At 40.2% G+C, this 15,275-nt stretch overlaps 1 protein-coding gene and 1 long non-coding RNA gene across 10 annotated transcripts in view; one reads left to right on the top strand and one right to left on the bottom strand.

The window, feature by feature from the left end:
- The first annotated feature begins 4,005 nt into the window (after positions 1-4,005).
- Positions 4,006-15,275, top strand: part of LOC307176513 — a 28,011-nt gene continuing 16,741 nt past the window's right edge. Inside the window, exons 1-2 of the long non-coding RNA XR_013824804.1 lie at positions 4,006-4,094; positions 9,072-9,163. This is a non-coding gene — a long non-coding RNA (uncharacterized lncRNA). The remainder of the gene's footprint in view (positions 4,095-9,071; positions 9,164-15,275) is intronic.
- The window catches only part of ENOX1 (ecto-NOX disulfide-thiol exchanger 1), a 609,053-nt gene continuing 601,430 nt past the window's right edge, over positions 7,653-15,275 (bottom strand). For all 9 annotated transcript variants that reach the window (XM_079902712.1, XM_079902713.1, XM_079902711.1 and 6 more), the window contains one exon: positions 7,653-8,615. In XM_079902712.1, the coding sequence (XP_079758838.1) occupies positions 8,484-8,615 (132 nt within the window). In that variant the 3' untranslated portion in view covers positions 7,653-8,483. The remainder of the gene's footprint in view (positions 8,616-15,275) is intronic.

Here is a 15,275-nt window from a genome sequence, read left to right as displayed (position 1 = left end):
CGTAAATTTTTTGGAAAGTTTTCAAGCCCACCTACATTTTTTGCCCGTGTCATCTTTTCAGACTACGTTTCATATATTTATCATCTACAGTGGTTAGTGGCACGTCCTCTTATTTGTCCTAAGTTAATCATCCTCCTGGGAAGAGTGAATACCTGATAGAAATAGAAGGAGAAGAGGGAAGAACCTGAGGGGCAAAAATGATTACTGAAAGCAGAGATATTTGAGTGTCAGTATCGTTGTTTCTGTAAATGTGGCTACATCTGTGTACGTTTGCATTGTGTATGATATACACACGTGTGTACGTGAACATATACATATCTGTGCACATGTGCATTCATGCCTGTATATATGCATAGTGGTGGGTGTTCCTTCCCAGTTTATTAAAATATTCCACTATACGTGACCTGATAAATCATGAGACAGTGAGGGGAGCACTTACAGGGCAAAGCCTTATGGGAAAAGAAGGAAATAGGAGTCCAAAGGGGGGTTATAAGAACAAAGCAGGAGTTGGGTGCTTCCAGGTTTGAGAAATTTCCAGCGGCAGTAATGAGGATTTCCTCACCCCTTCTCCTCCCATGTTTTTCCTTAAACCTGGATGCTGGAGAAACATGAGGTAAAAACATCCATGTTGCCTTTCCATAAAGTACATGAAGCAGAGAAGCACAAGATAAATTTTATCCCTTCTCTTCTCCCACCACAATGCCCCCTCCTTACTGGAGATCGAGGACCAGGGATAACCTACCTGTAGTTCTTTCTCAGTCCCAAGATTGGGATGTTGTTCTGTTTCCCTTGAAATGTTTTATATTTGAAAAAAAACACCAGGTTTGTCTTTGCCAAGACTGTCTTCCAGGAGGTCTGGCGTGAGTTCAGAGCTTTACTGATTCTTCATTGATTTCACGAGTCCCTAAAGCCTCCCAGTGAGGCCACAGGAATCTGGAGTTCTTCGGAGGACTTGCTCTAGATCCACACAGTCCGCCAGGCTCTCGGGACTGTGGGAGATTTCCGGTTACGTTGTGTTAAAGCATTTGTTCTTCCAGGGAGGAATCAGGAAGCTGAATCCACTTGATATGTTAGTGGTGACCTCTGAGGGGATATACTTTCCAACTGGCAGTGGACCGTGAGGCCAGGAGATTGAAAACGTTTGATAGAAAACGTCTGCTAAGGTCTATGAACTTAGATGACCTAGTAAGACCCAGATAATGGATAAAATTACAGAAAGACCCTATGAGACAGGTTGTTACTATTATCCCCATTTCAGAGATGTAGTCACTTGGAGTGATTCCAGAAAAATGCTCTTGAATGCCTCACTCTACTGTCTCCACGACCAGGCAATCTACTCCTTCCATGGCTGAGAGGTTGGAAGCTTCATTTCTCAGCCTGTAGAATCAAGCAGCAATATATAAAATACTGGACTGGAGGCTGGCATAGTCTAGACTTTGCTGTCCTCTGCCACCCACAGTTTGACTGTATACCAGGCCCAGCACCACAAAGCCTTTTCTTTGGCGTACATTGAACCAAAGTTACCGTTACCGGCTCAAGGAACAGATATTGAGGTGCAAAACTCTTCCCAGTTGCGGCACGATGTAACACTTAATGTCTGTTTAATAAACCACCCACAGTGGTGTTCATACATTATCTCTGCCTGAAGACAGTGTTTGACTTGCCAGCCCATAGCTCACATTCTGTATCAAAAAATACTAGAGAAAGCAACCCTCACTTAGGCATAAGCATATTCAAAGGCAAAAGATTTATTTATTGATGAGCGCCTCACCTTGACCAATTTTTAGCTTTTTCCATTCTTCTTGGAAAGAAGAATGCTTTCCAAAAAGAGATTGCTACCAGATGTCGTGGGTTACATGCTCAGATGAAAAGCATATGAAATGGAATATTCCGGTTTCTGATTCAGTCCTATTCTTATCTACACATAGCTCTTCTTACGTGAACCTGACAGTGTTGGGGTTGATATTAAGACAGACTACTTTAGTAAACAAAAAAAAGAGTATTACTCCCTACAGTAGCAAATGAGCTTTATATAGAAACTCCTTTGTGCAGGGGAAGATATTACAATTTTCAACACACAGTAAATATATTTGCTAGACAAATAAAAAAGCATTTCATTACATGCAATGCAGTTTCTGTTGTACATTAACCACTTTTTTGCTTTGTATAGAAAAGTACCATCTTCTACTGTAAAATGTTTGCTATTTATTTTGGGTCTGTTTTTCCCGTGAAGTAAGAACATTCCATTCCATAGCCCTGTACAATACATGTACATTATAAAAGAGGTGACATGTGCATTAGAAACGTCTGAGCTTTAGTGTTTGGGTATCTGTACAGTTCTGAGAGCAGGCAAACGGAGTTAAAATTTTGGACCCGAACAGCTTATTTTATTAACACAACCAGTCTGCAATTACTAGATTTACTGGAGTCTTTTACTTTGATACTCTCAGCAACTGTAATAGACATGTATGTTCTCTAAAATAATACTGTTGCATGTTCCAGCTACATCTGTAGTTTTTCCTGACAGTGTTTCTTCTGGGTTAAAGAAAACGTAATTAATACTTTACTTAATCCTCGCATACTGTATACCTAGTTGACCATCATTCAAAATGGCAGTTGCCCAGAGCCATATAGTTTCTTCCCAGTTGAATGTATATGACCCTGATTACTGTCTGTTGGAAATATGTGAAATAAGTAAAAAGGGAGCTGTAACAAAGAATTCTGGCTCTAGAGTTACTCCTGGCTGAGGGTCACTGTGATGGTGACTGACTGCCCATTTGACTGTAAGAGTTGTGAGTGTCTTTGCAGGTTAGAGAGTTGCAACTATTCTGCTTATGTTGGTCTTAACGTATTTAATGGACTGTTGAACATATTTAATGGACTATTTGTGGGGGTGATGCTTACGCCTGTCTTATTTTATTCGTACGTTTAGAAACATATGGACTATTTATCCCTAAAGACAGGAATGGGCTAAGAGCAGGGAAAGCACTTGGCTGCTTTGTTTGGGATGATATAGCTAAAGTACTGTTTCTGAAGAAGCCAGTGCCTCAGTCTCCCTGGCTCTGATCTGTGGGCTTTATGCACGCTCTCTTATTTAATCATCACAGCCATCCTCCGACACAGGTGTTGGCAGTACCGGATCATGAATCTGGGACTAGCACCTCACTGGCTTTAAGTAACGAGCTTTAGTCACAAGGCCAGTGAGGGTTAGGGCTGGGACTCAACTCTGACACAGACTGAACGCTCTCCTACATAGTATGAGAAATTGCTAAATGTTTGAAGCCCAGAAATTAAAAAAAAGAAAAAATCCACTAGAAAGCAGAAGAGGGAAATTAGAGTTGGTGGAACTAGAAACACAGTATTTTTAATGATCTAATATATAAACACATTCATTATAACTTAACTCTGAAATGTTCATGTTTGGTGTGCTACACATGAAAGTATAGTTTATTCAGATACTAATGACAGGCTGATTGAACATACATGGGAACCTTTGACCATTTTGATATAAAGTGAGCCAAGCTATAAGATTTTAGGAGCCTAACATCTCTTTATTTTCTCAGTTTATGAGGAGAAACTATGAGCATTATGGTAAAATAGTTCTTACGTTTTCAGGATAAAACAGCTTTTATTGAGTGTGACAAATAAACACAGCACCCATTTTTAGAAAAGGGGTTTAAAAAAAACATCCAAGTAAAACACCCCCAGCCCTTACCAAGAAAAAACAACTCGTCACATACCATATTTGTCGCATGGATGTTTGCTTGAAAGTCTCGTTTTCTACACAATTACTGCCAACATTTTCTACGTTTGTCATTTCTTTTTTATTACCCTCATTGAAAACGAGAGGTTTATCAAGATGGAGACAAACTTCTCTACACTTTCCAATGTTGTTTTTGATGTGGTATTTACTAAAAGTACTTGAGTCCTTTCAAGCATAGACCACTGACTTTTCCTTGCTCCAACAGAAGAGGGATACTTAAGCCAGCTAGAAGAGTTCTCACACAATGGAATATTATTCAACCTCAGAAAGGAATGAAATTCGGACACGTGCTACAACACGGATGAACCTTGAAGACATTTAGCTAAGTGAAGTAAGTGAGACAGAAGGACAAATACTGTATGTTCCACATGTATGAGAGACCTAGAATAGGCAAATTCAAAGAGACGTAAAGTAGAAGAGAGGTTACCAGGGGTTGAAGGAGGGGGGACAGGGAGTTACTGTTTAATGGGTACCATAAAATTTGTTGGGGATGATGAGGAAAAGTTATAGAGTGGTGACTGGTTACGTACCATCGTGAATGTACTTCGCGCCACTGAATTATACAATTACGAATGGTTAAAAGATAAATATTATGTTATACATATTTTTCCAAACAAAAAATTTTTTTCAAAAAGGCAAGAATGCTGCCGAGGTCTTACAACGGAGGGAAAGAAAGTTCTAGCCTCTATTACTGGACCTAATATCTCAATACGTTCTGATTCAACAAATTCAGAAAATTCCTGTGTGGGCTTTTCTTTCATGCATTGGGTTCATTCAGTCAATAAATACTTAAAAGTCATGGTATGTCGTGTCAGTCTGAGGGACTAGAGGGATGAGTAAGGGAGGTCTCCAGCCTGCAGGACGTGGGAGAGACGGCTGCATTCATAAATGGTTAACGTACAGCATTAGGGCTGCAGTAGAATTATACTGAAGTAGTGGGAACACAGGAGAGGAGATTCCTGAGGGGATCAGGGCTTCATAGAAGAGTTAATAATTGACCCGGGTTTGAACTTTAAGAAGGAATTGGGTTGCTTTTTGTATTTCAGTATTATGTAGTACATTATCACATTGTCTGTCTTGGAATCTTGGATCTAAAATATTTGCAGCCTTTTCAAATACTTTGTAATTTTTCCTTTTGTGTCTAAGCAAACTAGTCTCTGGAGGCAGGAAAACATCTTGGTTCCTTCTCTGTCCTGCTTTCTAAATATTTCTAAGTAAAACCACTTTGAGAAATAATTCAAAGTAAACGAGACATGCTTGGATCCCTCAAAGAACCTGCGGTCTAACGGGGAGATGAGGCAAAGACAGCTGGGCAGTAAATGCCTTAAGAAATAGTCAATGTGGGACGGCCGTGCACAGGCCGGAGAAATGACTTCTGGGGAATGGAGAAAAGCTTCACGGCAGAGCAGGGTGTCTTTGTGTTTTCCTCTTAAGGCTGTGTAGAATTTTGACAACTAGATGTGCGTAAGGTCTTTTCCTTCAGATAGAAAGATATGAGCAAAAGCAGAAAGGCAAAAAATGTTAGCCCTTCTCAGGGGAGCAGTGAAAAAGCAAGCCAGAAAGCCCCGCTGGGGCCGGGTTACAAGGATCTCCAAACTTTCAATGCTCTGCTTACTTCTCAGAATCCAAGAACAATGATTTGTTACTGGTAGATTTAGGAGACAAAGGCCAGAGTGTACCCACTTGTACGCACGTGCAGGGGATGGTGGAGAATAAAGGAGAGTAAAAGCGGTGATCCGAAGGCACTGCATGGGCCTCGGGCTCACAGGAGGAGTGGGGATAGACTGAACTAGAAGCGTGATGTAGTGAAAAGAAGAACATGTTTTGGAGTCACTGGGTCCTGGCTTCAAATCCCATATTCAGAATTTTCTAACTGTGCGAACTGGGCCACATTGTTAGAACTTCTGAGCCTCATTCTCCTTGTGTGACCAATGAGGACAATAATACTATCCTTGTATAGGGTTATCCCGAAGATTAGGGAGGATGGGGTGACAGACATGTGTAGACGGCCCTCAAAGGTACCAAAGTTAGTTCCTTCCCCAGGTGATCTCTAAAGTCCCATCTGAAACCAGAATGTGGGTGAACTAATTTAGAAGTTTTTTTTATTTTCCTGCAAAAGTTCTTTTCACAATTGAAGAAGTTAGAAAGTGGTGTCTTTTTGTCAGATCTAAAATAAGGTCGCACCAACTCCTTTTCCTAATCAGAGGTCTAAGCTAGGTTCACCCTGTGCAGTGTATCCTTCAGCTAAAGTGACTACAGGCAATACTTGAAAGTATGAATGCACGTTTGAAAACATCTACCAGACTTTCAAGTTGCAGATAGTCTAGATTGTGGTACCTCCCCTTGTGTCCCTACTTTATAACTGCCACTTCATAGAATTCGTCTTTTCTAATTATTTTTCAGGTGAACCTCTTAGGTCTTCTATTTTATAGTAACGTTATCTATAGATGAGGTCGTCTCCTTTCTGACCGTTGTATCCTTATTTGTGTCTCCTTTTTTTTTTTTTGAAGTCTTAAAATGTTCTCTCATGTTTTATTTTTTTCTCTTTCTGTTTTTTTTTTTTTTTTAAATTGACACTGTGTACAAAGAGTTCAAGTGGCCAGTAAAACTCCTGCTTTAAAATTGTTGGCTTTACGTAACAGAGTGTATAGTTTGAATTCACATCAGAGCTTTCCAAAATGGCAATGGTACAAGCATATGACTTTCTCTAGTATCCAAAACCTGTTCTGGCTTTCCTTTGGCTAAGGAATAGAAAACTAGACAGCCTTCTAAAGCTGCCACAATTTCCTAAAATGCTTGGATAAAAGTTGGCATGCTTCATTTCTCTTGCTTACCCTGACAACACTGGACTAAAGAGAAAATGAAGAAAATTTAGTCAGTAACTTAGGCAGTAGCTAGCTCGCTCTGGATACATGTGTCAGGATGAGGGTGGTAGTGGGCATTAACGGGTGGTAATGGTAAGGCCTCTAGTATTTCAACATTTAATATGACATTGATATTTAGTCTGAATCCCATAGCTCTGTTGTCACACCTTTTCTGTTACGTGGCTCACATCATACAGACACTTTTGGGAAAATGTCTTTTCCCCATTGAACTATGAGCTCATTGGGGGCGGGAGGGGGTGGGTCCTTTCTTACTCAGCTCCGTATTCATGGGTTTAGCACTGAGCCTGAACATAACATATGTGTAGATATTTATGGGAGGCATGAATAAGAACCTTAATTTATCAGGGCTCAGTAAAGAGAGCCTGAGGACAGTAATGTCCAATAGGGAATTATGAATGTCTTTTCAGAATTTCAAAGAACATTCACTGTTCAGCTGTCTTCCTAAAAAATGTTTCATTTAAAATTAATCAATATCTTGAATACTTGTCTTTTTTTAATAATTTTTATGTAAGGAAGCAGGAAGGAGATACAATTTAAAGCCCTAGTCTACTTGTAATTAAAGAAGGGAAGCTCAACTTCTCTCTAAACTGTTGGTCCAAGTGTGAATTCTTTAATTCCTTTTCTAACTTGTATGTATTCCAGAAAACATACAAATAAGTAAATCCAGGAATTAATAATATTAATTGGCTACTTCGTTCCTATGCATGAGGACACAAAACAACGGTAACATTTATGTTGATTACATTTGGATGTCATATCATCTTGGTATTTTCAAATACTATCTGTCTATTCTAGTGCTGTATAATCTCCTTTTCTTAGTACTTTCCACTTTATGATTTTTATATATTCCTGTTTGAAATAACATTTTGTCTCAATGTCACTCATGCATTTATTTAATCATTTACAAATGATGGTCTGTGAGATGGGACTGAATAATGTGCAAAATATTTCTTAAGGAAGAATGAAAATATATCAAAGAACAATTTGCAAAACCAATATGGTAGAAGTCATATTTATTGAAAAAAATTAATATCTTTGCTATAAAATTTGTAACAGGAATATTTACTAAATGTTTATTTTGATGCAGAAACCTGAATTTTATACCAAGTACAAGACAGTAGCACTAGTTTTTCTTTTATTTACATTTTATGAAAATTGTTATGCCGTCCATGTTAAAAGAACTTATGATGGAGAACTGTTACATTAGAAAAATAATATTCTTGGTAAAGCATTCTCAAGGAGTACAATCACATCTTCTGCCTCTTCAATAAGGCAGAAGTCCCTATAACAGCATATAACTTAATTTACAAAATACAGTAACTGTTCAGACACATATTCAAGTTTTCTTTTGGTATGATTTATTTTCCTCACTGTAAAATTACTTTTTTTCTCTCTCTCTCTTTTTTTTTTTTTTTTACTAAAACAGAAAGACTTTCAGGAAAATGTCATTGAATGATTTCAGCTATAGATTACATATACAACAACTCTGTAGCCTAGCAACAACCATTGCCACACCATCATTAACTTTAAATATTTTACTTGGTGAGCTATTCTCAAACGTAGCATATTTTAAGGTTTTGCCATCATGACCGTGGAATCGTTGGTTTTCGTAGCAAACAGATCTGTCACAGTATGAAGCTTTGTTTGTTTTAGGGAACTGGTACACAATTACATTTCCACTCACGAGAGAACGCCACAGATGTAACTGAAGTCCGGCTCTGATGGCCCCATAAAGGTCCTGCGCTGGACCAGCCCCAAACCTCCTGGGCTCACACTGCACAGCCCTGGCTGGGTTCAGGCAGTTTCATACCTAGAGACTTTGCTGCTCTTCACAGTTAGGTAGTTTTAATTCCTTCAAAGGCACACAACTTCCACCTTTTTTCCAGCGTTGCTCCCACGCCTGTGAATTCCTGTTTAAACATGCGTGGCAACCTCATCAAAAGCATTTCGATTTCGTTTGCAGATATCTGTCAGAAAGGAAGAAAAGTCACTTTTGGGAAACAAGGAGGCAGGGGGTTGAGTGAGGACATGCTTTACCAATGAGACAAACACGTACTTTCCTACTAGGCTGTAAAGTAATGTCCTTTATAAAAGGAGCACAAGTGAAAGGGCTGAATGTGATTAGCTTCATCATCTCCTGGGCAGCTGGTGGGAGGGGGGCATGAGACAAGTGGGTGCAAAGTTTCAGGCACCCTTCATATGGATGGCTACCTTACTGACAGCAGCATGCCTGAACAGCCCTCCCTAGATAAAGAAGGAGACGGGGCGGGATTTACGATGGCTCAGAGCAAACTGATCACCACTTGGGGAAAGCTACCACTCCTCTGATACAAAGGGCAGTACTTCTTTTACCTAACTTGGTGAGGGCTGGAGGGCATGTCAGTGGATTTCTTGCCACCCTAACTTTCTCTTAACTTTCACAGGGACCAGAAGACCATAAAGGTTTAGGAATAAAAATGAAACCCAGCACCTGCGGCAATAAAAGTCTCAAGGTCCATCCAGTGATACAACCCAGGTAGGTTTTTTAGATGCAGTTTTTTTTCTTCTCCCAACTTTTATTACATATATTTTTATACCAGTAGTTCATTTTTCCTTAAATAAAGAACAAAACGACCACAACCCTTTTACTCCAATGCAGCCATTGCTCTTTGTTTTCTGGGTTTGCATCCTAATCCATGCATATACATAGGGATGTCACACAGCAAGTTGACTGAGATCCTGGAGATGGAGGTCTGACATTTCTGTGTAAATTCCATATCATACCGTTGTTATGATCCAAATGACCCTACCAAGATGCTAGTTTCGCTAAGTAAGTCTCAACAGGTGGGGATGACAACATTTAGGAAGGATGTGTGAAGACTACTGGCTTAGCACAGATTTGGGCACCTAGAAATGTTCAGTGAATAAGACCTCATTATTTTTCATGGTACAATCACTGTCTGGATATCATTTTACAGTCTATACTTTACTTCCATTTAATAATTAAGAGAGATCAGGGACTTCCCTTGTGGTCCATTGGTTAAGACTCTGCACTTCAATGCAGGGGGTGTGGGATCGACCCCGATCAGGGAACAAGGATCCCACACACATGCCATGTGGCCAAAAAAAACCACAAACAACAACCAATTAAGAGAGACCAAACAGACAACTGATACCACAGAAATACAAACAATTATATACCAACAAATTGGACAACCTAGAAGAAATGGACAAGTTTCTAGAAACATGCAACCCACCAAAACTGAATCAAGAAGAAATAGATATTTCGAACAGACTGATCACTAGAAATGAAATAGAATCTGTAATTTAAAAAGAAAAACAAAAAGCCTCCCTGCAAATAAAAGGCCAGGACCAGATGGCTTCACTGGGCAATTCTACCAAACATACATACAAAGAAGAACTTATACTGATCCTTCTCAAACTCTTCCAAAAGACTGAAGAAGGAACACTCCCAAAGTCATTCTGTGAAGCCACCATCACCCTGATAACAAAACCAGACAAAGACAATATAAAAAAAGAAAATTACAGGCCAATATCTTCGATGAATATAGATGCAAAAATTCTCAACAAAATACTAGCAAACTGGGTCAGAAGACTAGATATCTAGGATGGCAAGGTGAGAAGGACTTATCTTGCCATGGCTGGCTTTGAAGACAGAGGCAGGGAGCCACGATTCAAGGAACACAGACAGCTTCTAGAAGCTGGACAAGGACTCCTGCCAGTGTTGCTGAGGCATCCTGCATCACTCAGAATCCCAGTGGTTACCCAGTTGGTGCTGAAGGGAGTTCTGTTATAGATGCACAATTAGACTTCCTTATTGCTACTGTGAAGGGGTTCTGTTGAGCCTGTCGATATGGCACTGGTTTGTAAAAAAATCTATCAATCAGTAACTAAGAGTATGTACATCGAGAAGATGGCAGAATAGAAGGACCTTGAGCTCACCTCCTGACATGAGCACACCAAAATCACAACTAACTGCTGAACTACCATTGATAAAAAGACTGGAACCTACCAAAAACGATATTCTAATCCAAAGACATAAAGAAGAAACTCAGCGAGATAGTAGAAGGGGCACACTTGCGAAATAATCAAATCCCATATCCCCTGGGTGGGCGACCCACAAACCGGAGAACAATTATATCGCAGAAGTTCTCCCACAGGAGTGAGAGTTCTGAGCTCCATGTCAGACTCCCCAGCCTGGGGGTCCGGCATTGGGAGGAGGACTTCCCGGAGCATTTGGCTTTGAAGGCCAGTGGGGCTTGAGTGCAGGAGCTCCACAGGACCAGAGGAAACAGAGCCCCCATTCTTGGAGGGCTCATGTGATTTCGTGTGTGTACCAAGACCCAGGGCAAAAGCAGTGACTCCACAGGAGCCTGGGTCAGACTTGCCTGCTGGTCTCGGAGGGTGTCCTGGGGAGGCAGGGGGCAGCTGTGGCTCACTGTGGGGACAAGGGCACTGGTGGAATAGGTACTGGGGAATACTCATTGGCACGAGCTCTCCTGGAGGCTGCCATTTCGGCACCAAGACCTGGCCCCAACCGCCTGTAGGCTTCAGTGCTGGGACACCTCAGGTGAAATGACCAACATGGCGGGAACAGAGCCCCACCCACCAGTGGACAGGCTGCATGAAGACTTCCTGATCCCACAGCCACCTCTAGACATGCCCCTTGACATGGCCCTGCCCAGAAGAGGGCCAAGACCCAGCCCCACCCACCACTAGTGGGCAAGCATCAGCCCTTCCCACCATGAAGCCTGCGCAAGCCTCTAGGCCAGCCCCACCCACTAGGGGGCAGACATCAGAAGCAAGAGAACTAGGATCCAGCAGCGTGCGGAACAAAGTCAGCAAACGCGGATCGGAACCTACCCTGGGACCAGCTGGTCCCCTGGCCCTTGGGTGACAAGAAGGGAATGTATTGCTGGGACACATAGGACATCCCCTACAGAGGGCCACTTCTCCAAGGTTAAGAAACATAACTAACTTCACATACATAAACATACAAATAGAAATTGAGACAAAATGAGATGTCAGAGGAATATGTTTCAGATGAAGGAACAACATAAAACCCCAGAAGAACAACTGAGTGACATGGAGATAGTCAATCTACCCAAGAAAGAATTCAGAATAATGACTGCAAGGATGAGCCAAGAACTCAGGAAAAGAATGGATGCACAGAGTGGAAGTTACAAGTTTGTTTGTTTGTTTGTTTGTTTTGCAGTACGCGGGCCTCTCACTGCTGTGGCCTCCCCCCGGCGCGGAGCATAGGCCCCGGACGTGCAGGCTCAGCGGCCACGGCCCACAAGCCCAGCCGCTCCGTGGCACGCGGGATCCTCCCGGACCGGGGCATGAACCCGTGCCCCCTGCATCAGCAGGCGGACTCCCAACCACTGCGCCACCAGGGGAGCCCAAGAGAAGTTACAAGTTTTTAATAAAATGTGAAGAGCAACCAAACAGAGTTGAAGAATACAATAACTGAAATGAGAAACACTAGAAGGAATCAATAGCAGAATAAATGAAACAGAAGAATGGATAAGTGAGCTGGAAGACACAGTGGTGGAAATCACTGCCACAGAGAAGAATAAAGAAAAAATAATGAAAAGAAATGAGGACAGTTTAAGAGACCTCTGGGACAGCATCAAATGCACCACCATTCGCATTATAGGGGCCCCAGAAGGAGAAGAGCGAGAGAAGGGGCCTGAGAAGATATTTGAAGCGATAAAAGCTGAAAACTTCCCTAACATGGGAAAGGAAACAGTCACCTAAGTCCAGGAAGAGAGGCCAGAAGGGAGTGGCACAATAGAATTAATGTGATGAAAGGGAAAAACCTACAACCAGGAATACTCTACCCAGCAAGGCTCTCATTCAGATTTGACAGAGGAATCCAAAGCTTTACAGTCAAGCAAACACTAGAAGAATTTAGTACCACCAAAGCAGCTTTACAAGAAATGCTAAAGGAACTTCTCCAGGTGGAAAGGAAAATGCCACAACTAGAAACAAGAAAATTACAAAATGGGAAAGCTCACTGGTAATGGCAAACATACAGTAAAGGTAGGAAATCATCTACACACAAATATGATATCTAAGCTAGTAATCACGAGGAGAGTACAAATGCAGGATATTTGAAACACATTTGGAATTAAGAGATCAGAGACTTAAAACAATTATGTGCATATATATAGACTACTATATCAAAACCTCATGGTAACTGCAAACAAAAAAATCTATAGTAGATACACACATAGAAAAGATAAAGGAGTCCAAACACAACACTAAAGACAGTCATCAAATCACAAGAGAACAAAAGAAAAAAGGAAGAAAAAAGACCTAAGACCTATGTATCAACATACATGTTGATAACTACCATATGTAAATGAATTAAATGTCCCAACCAAAAGACACAGACTGGCTGAATGAATACAAAAACAAGATCTGTATATGAGCTGTCTACAAGAGATCCACTTCTCAGACCTAGAGACACATGCATACTGAAAGTGAGGGGAGGGATAAAAGGTATTCCCAAATGGAAATCAAAAGAAAGCTGGAGTAGCAGTACTCACAGAAGACAAAATAGAGTTTAAAATAAATGCTGTTACAAGAAACAAAGAACAGGGATCAAGGGATCAATCCAAGAAGAAGATATAACAATTGTAAATATATATGCACCCAACATAGGATCACCTCAATATATAAGGCAAATACTAACAGTCATAAAAAGAGAAATCAACAGTAACAGTGGGGGACTTTTCATCAATGGACAGATCATCCAGTCAATAAGGAAATACAGGCCTTAAATGACACATCAGACTTGATGGACTTAATTGATATTTATAGAAGATTCCATCCAAAAGCATCAGAATACACTTTCTTCTCAAGTGCACATGGAACATTCTCCAGGATTGATCACATGTTGGGCCACAAGGCAAGCCTCGGTAAATTTAAGAAAAACTGAAATCATACCAAGCATCTTTTCCAAGCACAGCACTATGAGATTAGAAATCAACTACACGAAAAAAACCTGCAAAAAACATAAACACATGGAGGCTAAACAAGATGCTACTAAATAACCAATGGATCACTGAAGAAATCAAAGAGGAAATAAAAAAAATACCTAGAGACAAGTGAAAGCAAAAACATTACATTCTACACCCTATGGGATACAGCAAAAAGGATTTTAAGAGGGACGTTTACAGTGATACAAGCTTATCTCAGGGAACAAAAAAAAAAATCTCAAATAAACAACCTAACCTTACACCTAAAGCAACTAGAGAGGGAGGAACAAACAAAACCCAAAGTTAGTAGAAGGAAAGAAATCATAAAGAACAGAACAGAAATAGAGACTAAGAAAACAGTAGAAAAGATCAATGAAACTAAAAGCTGGTTCTTTGAAAAGATAAACAAGATTGATAAACTTTTAGCCAGACTCACTAAGAAAAAAAGAGGGCCCAAATCAATAAAATTAAAAATGAAAAAGGAGAAGTTACAACGAACACCACAGAGATACAGAGGATGAGACTAGTACGAGCAACTATACACCAATAAAATGGACAACCTAGAAGAAATAAACAAATTCTTAGGAAGGTACAATCTCCCAGGACTGAACCAGGAAGAAATGGAAAATATGAACAGACCAATTACCAGTACTGAAATTGAATCAGTGATTAAAAGACTCCCAACAAACAGAAGTCCAGTGCCAGATGGCTTTGCAGGCAAATTCTAACAAACATTTAGAGAAGAGTTAACACCTGTCCTTCTGAAACTATTCCAAAGAACTGTAGAGGAAGGAACACTCCCAAACTCAATCTATGAGGCCACCATCACCCTGATACCAAAATCAGACACAGATACCACAAAAAGAGAAAATTACAGGCTAGTATCACTGATGAACATAGACACAAAAATCCTCAACAAAATACTAGCAAACTGACTCCAACAATACATTAAAAGGATCATACACCATAATCAAGTGGGATTTATCCCAGGGATGCAAAGGGCTTTTCAATATCCACAAATCAATAAGTGTGATACACCACATTAACAAATTGAATACAAACCATATGATCATCTCAACAGATGCAGAAAAAGCTTTTGATAAAAATTCAACACCCATTTATGATAAAAACTCTCCAGAAAGTGGGCACAGAGGAAACATATCTCAAAATAATAAAGGCCATATATGACAAACCCACGGCTAACATCATACTCACTGGTGAAAAGCTAAAAGCATTTCCTCTAAGATCAGGAACAAGACAAGGATGTCCACTCTCGCCATTTTTATTCAACAGAGTTTTGGAAGTCCTATCCACAGCAATCAGAGAAGAAAAAGAAATAAAAGACTTCTTTTCCAAATTGGAAAAGAAGTAAAACTTATATTTGCAGATGACATGATACTGTACATAGAAAATCTTACAGACGCTACCAGAAAACTATTTACTAGACCTCATCAATGAATTTGGTAAAGTCTCAGGATATGAAATTAATACACAGAAATCTGTTGCATTTCTATACACTAACAACAAAATATCAGAAAGAGAAATTAAAGAAATAATCCCATTTAGCATCACAGCAAAAAGAATAAAATACCCTGGAATAAACCTACCTAAGGAGCCAAAAGACCTGTACACTGAAAACTG

Source organism: Stenella coeruleoalba, assembly GCF_951394435.1.
Source record: "Stenella coeruleoalba genome assembly, chromosome: 18".
Taxonomy (NCBI): domain Eukaryota; kingdom Metazoa; phylum Chordata; class Mammalia; order Artiodactyla; family Delphinidae; genus Stenella; species Stenella coeruleoalba.
Note: the sequence above shows the minus strand (reverse complement) of the source record. Positions and strands in the feature narration are given on the sequence as shown.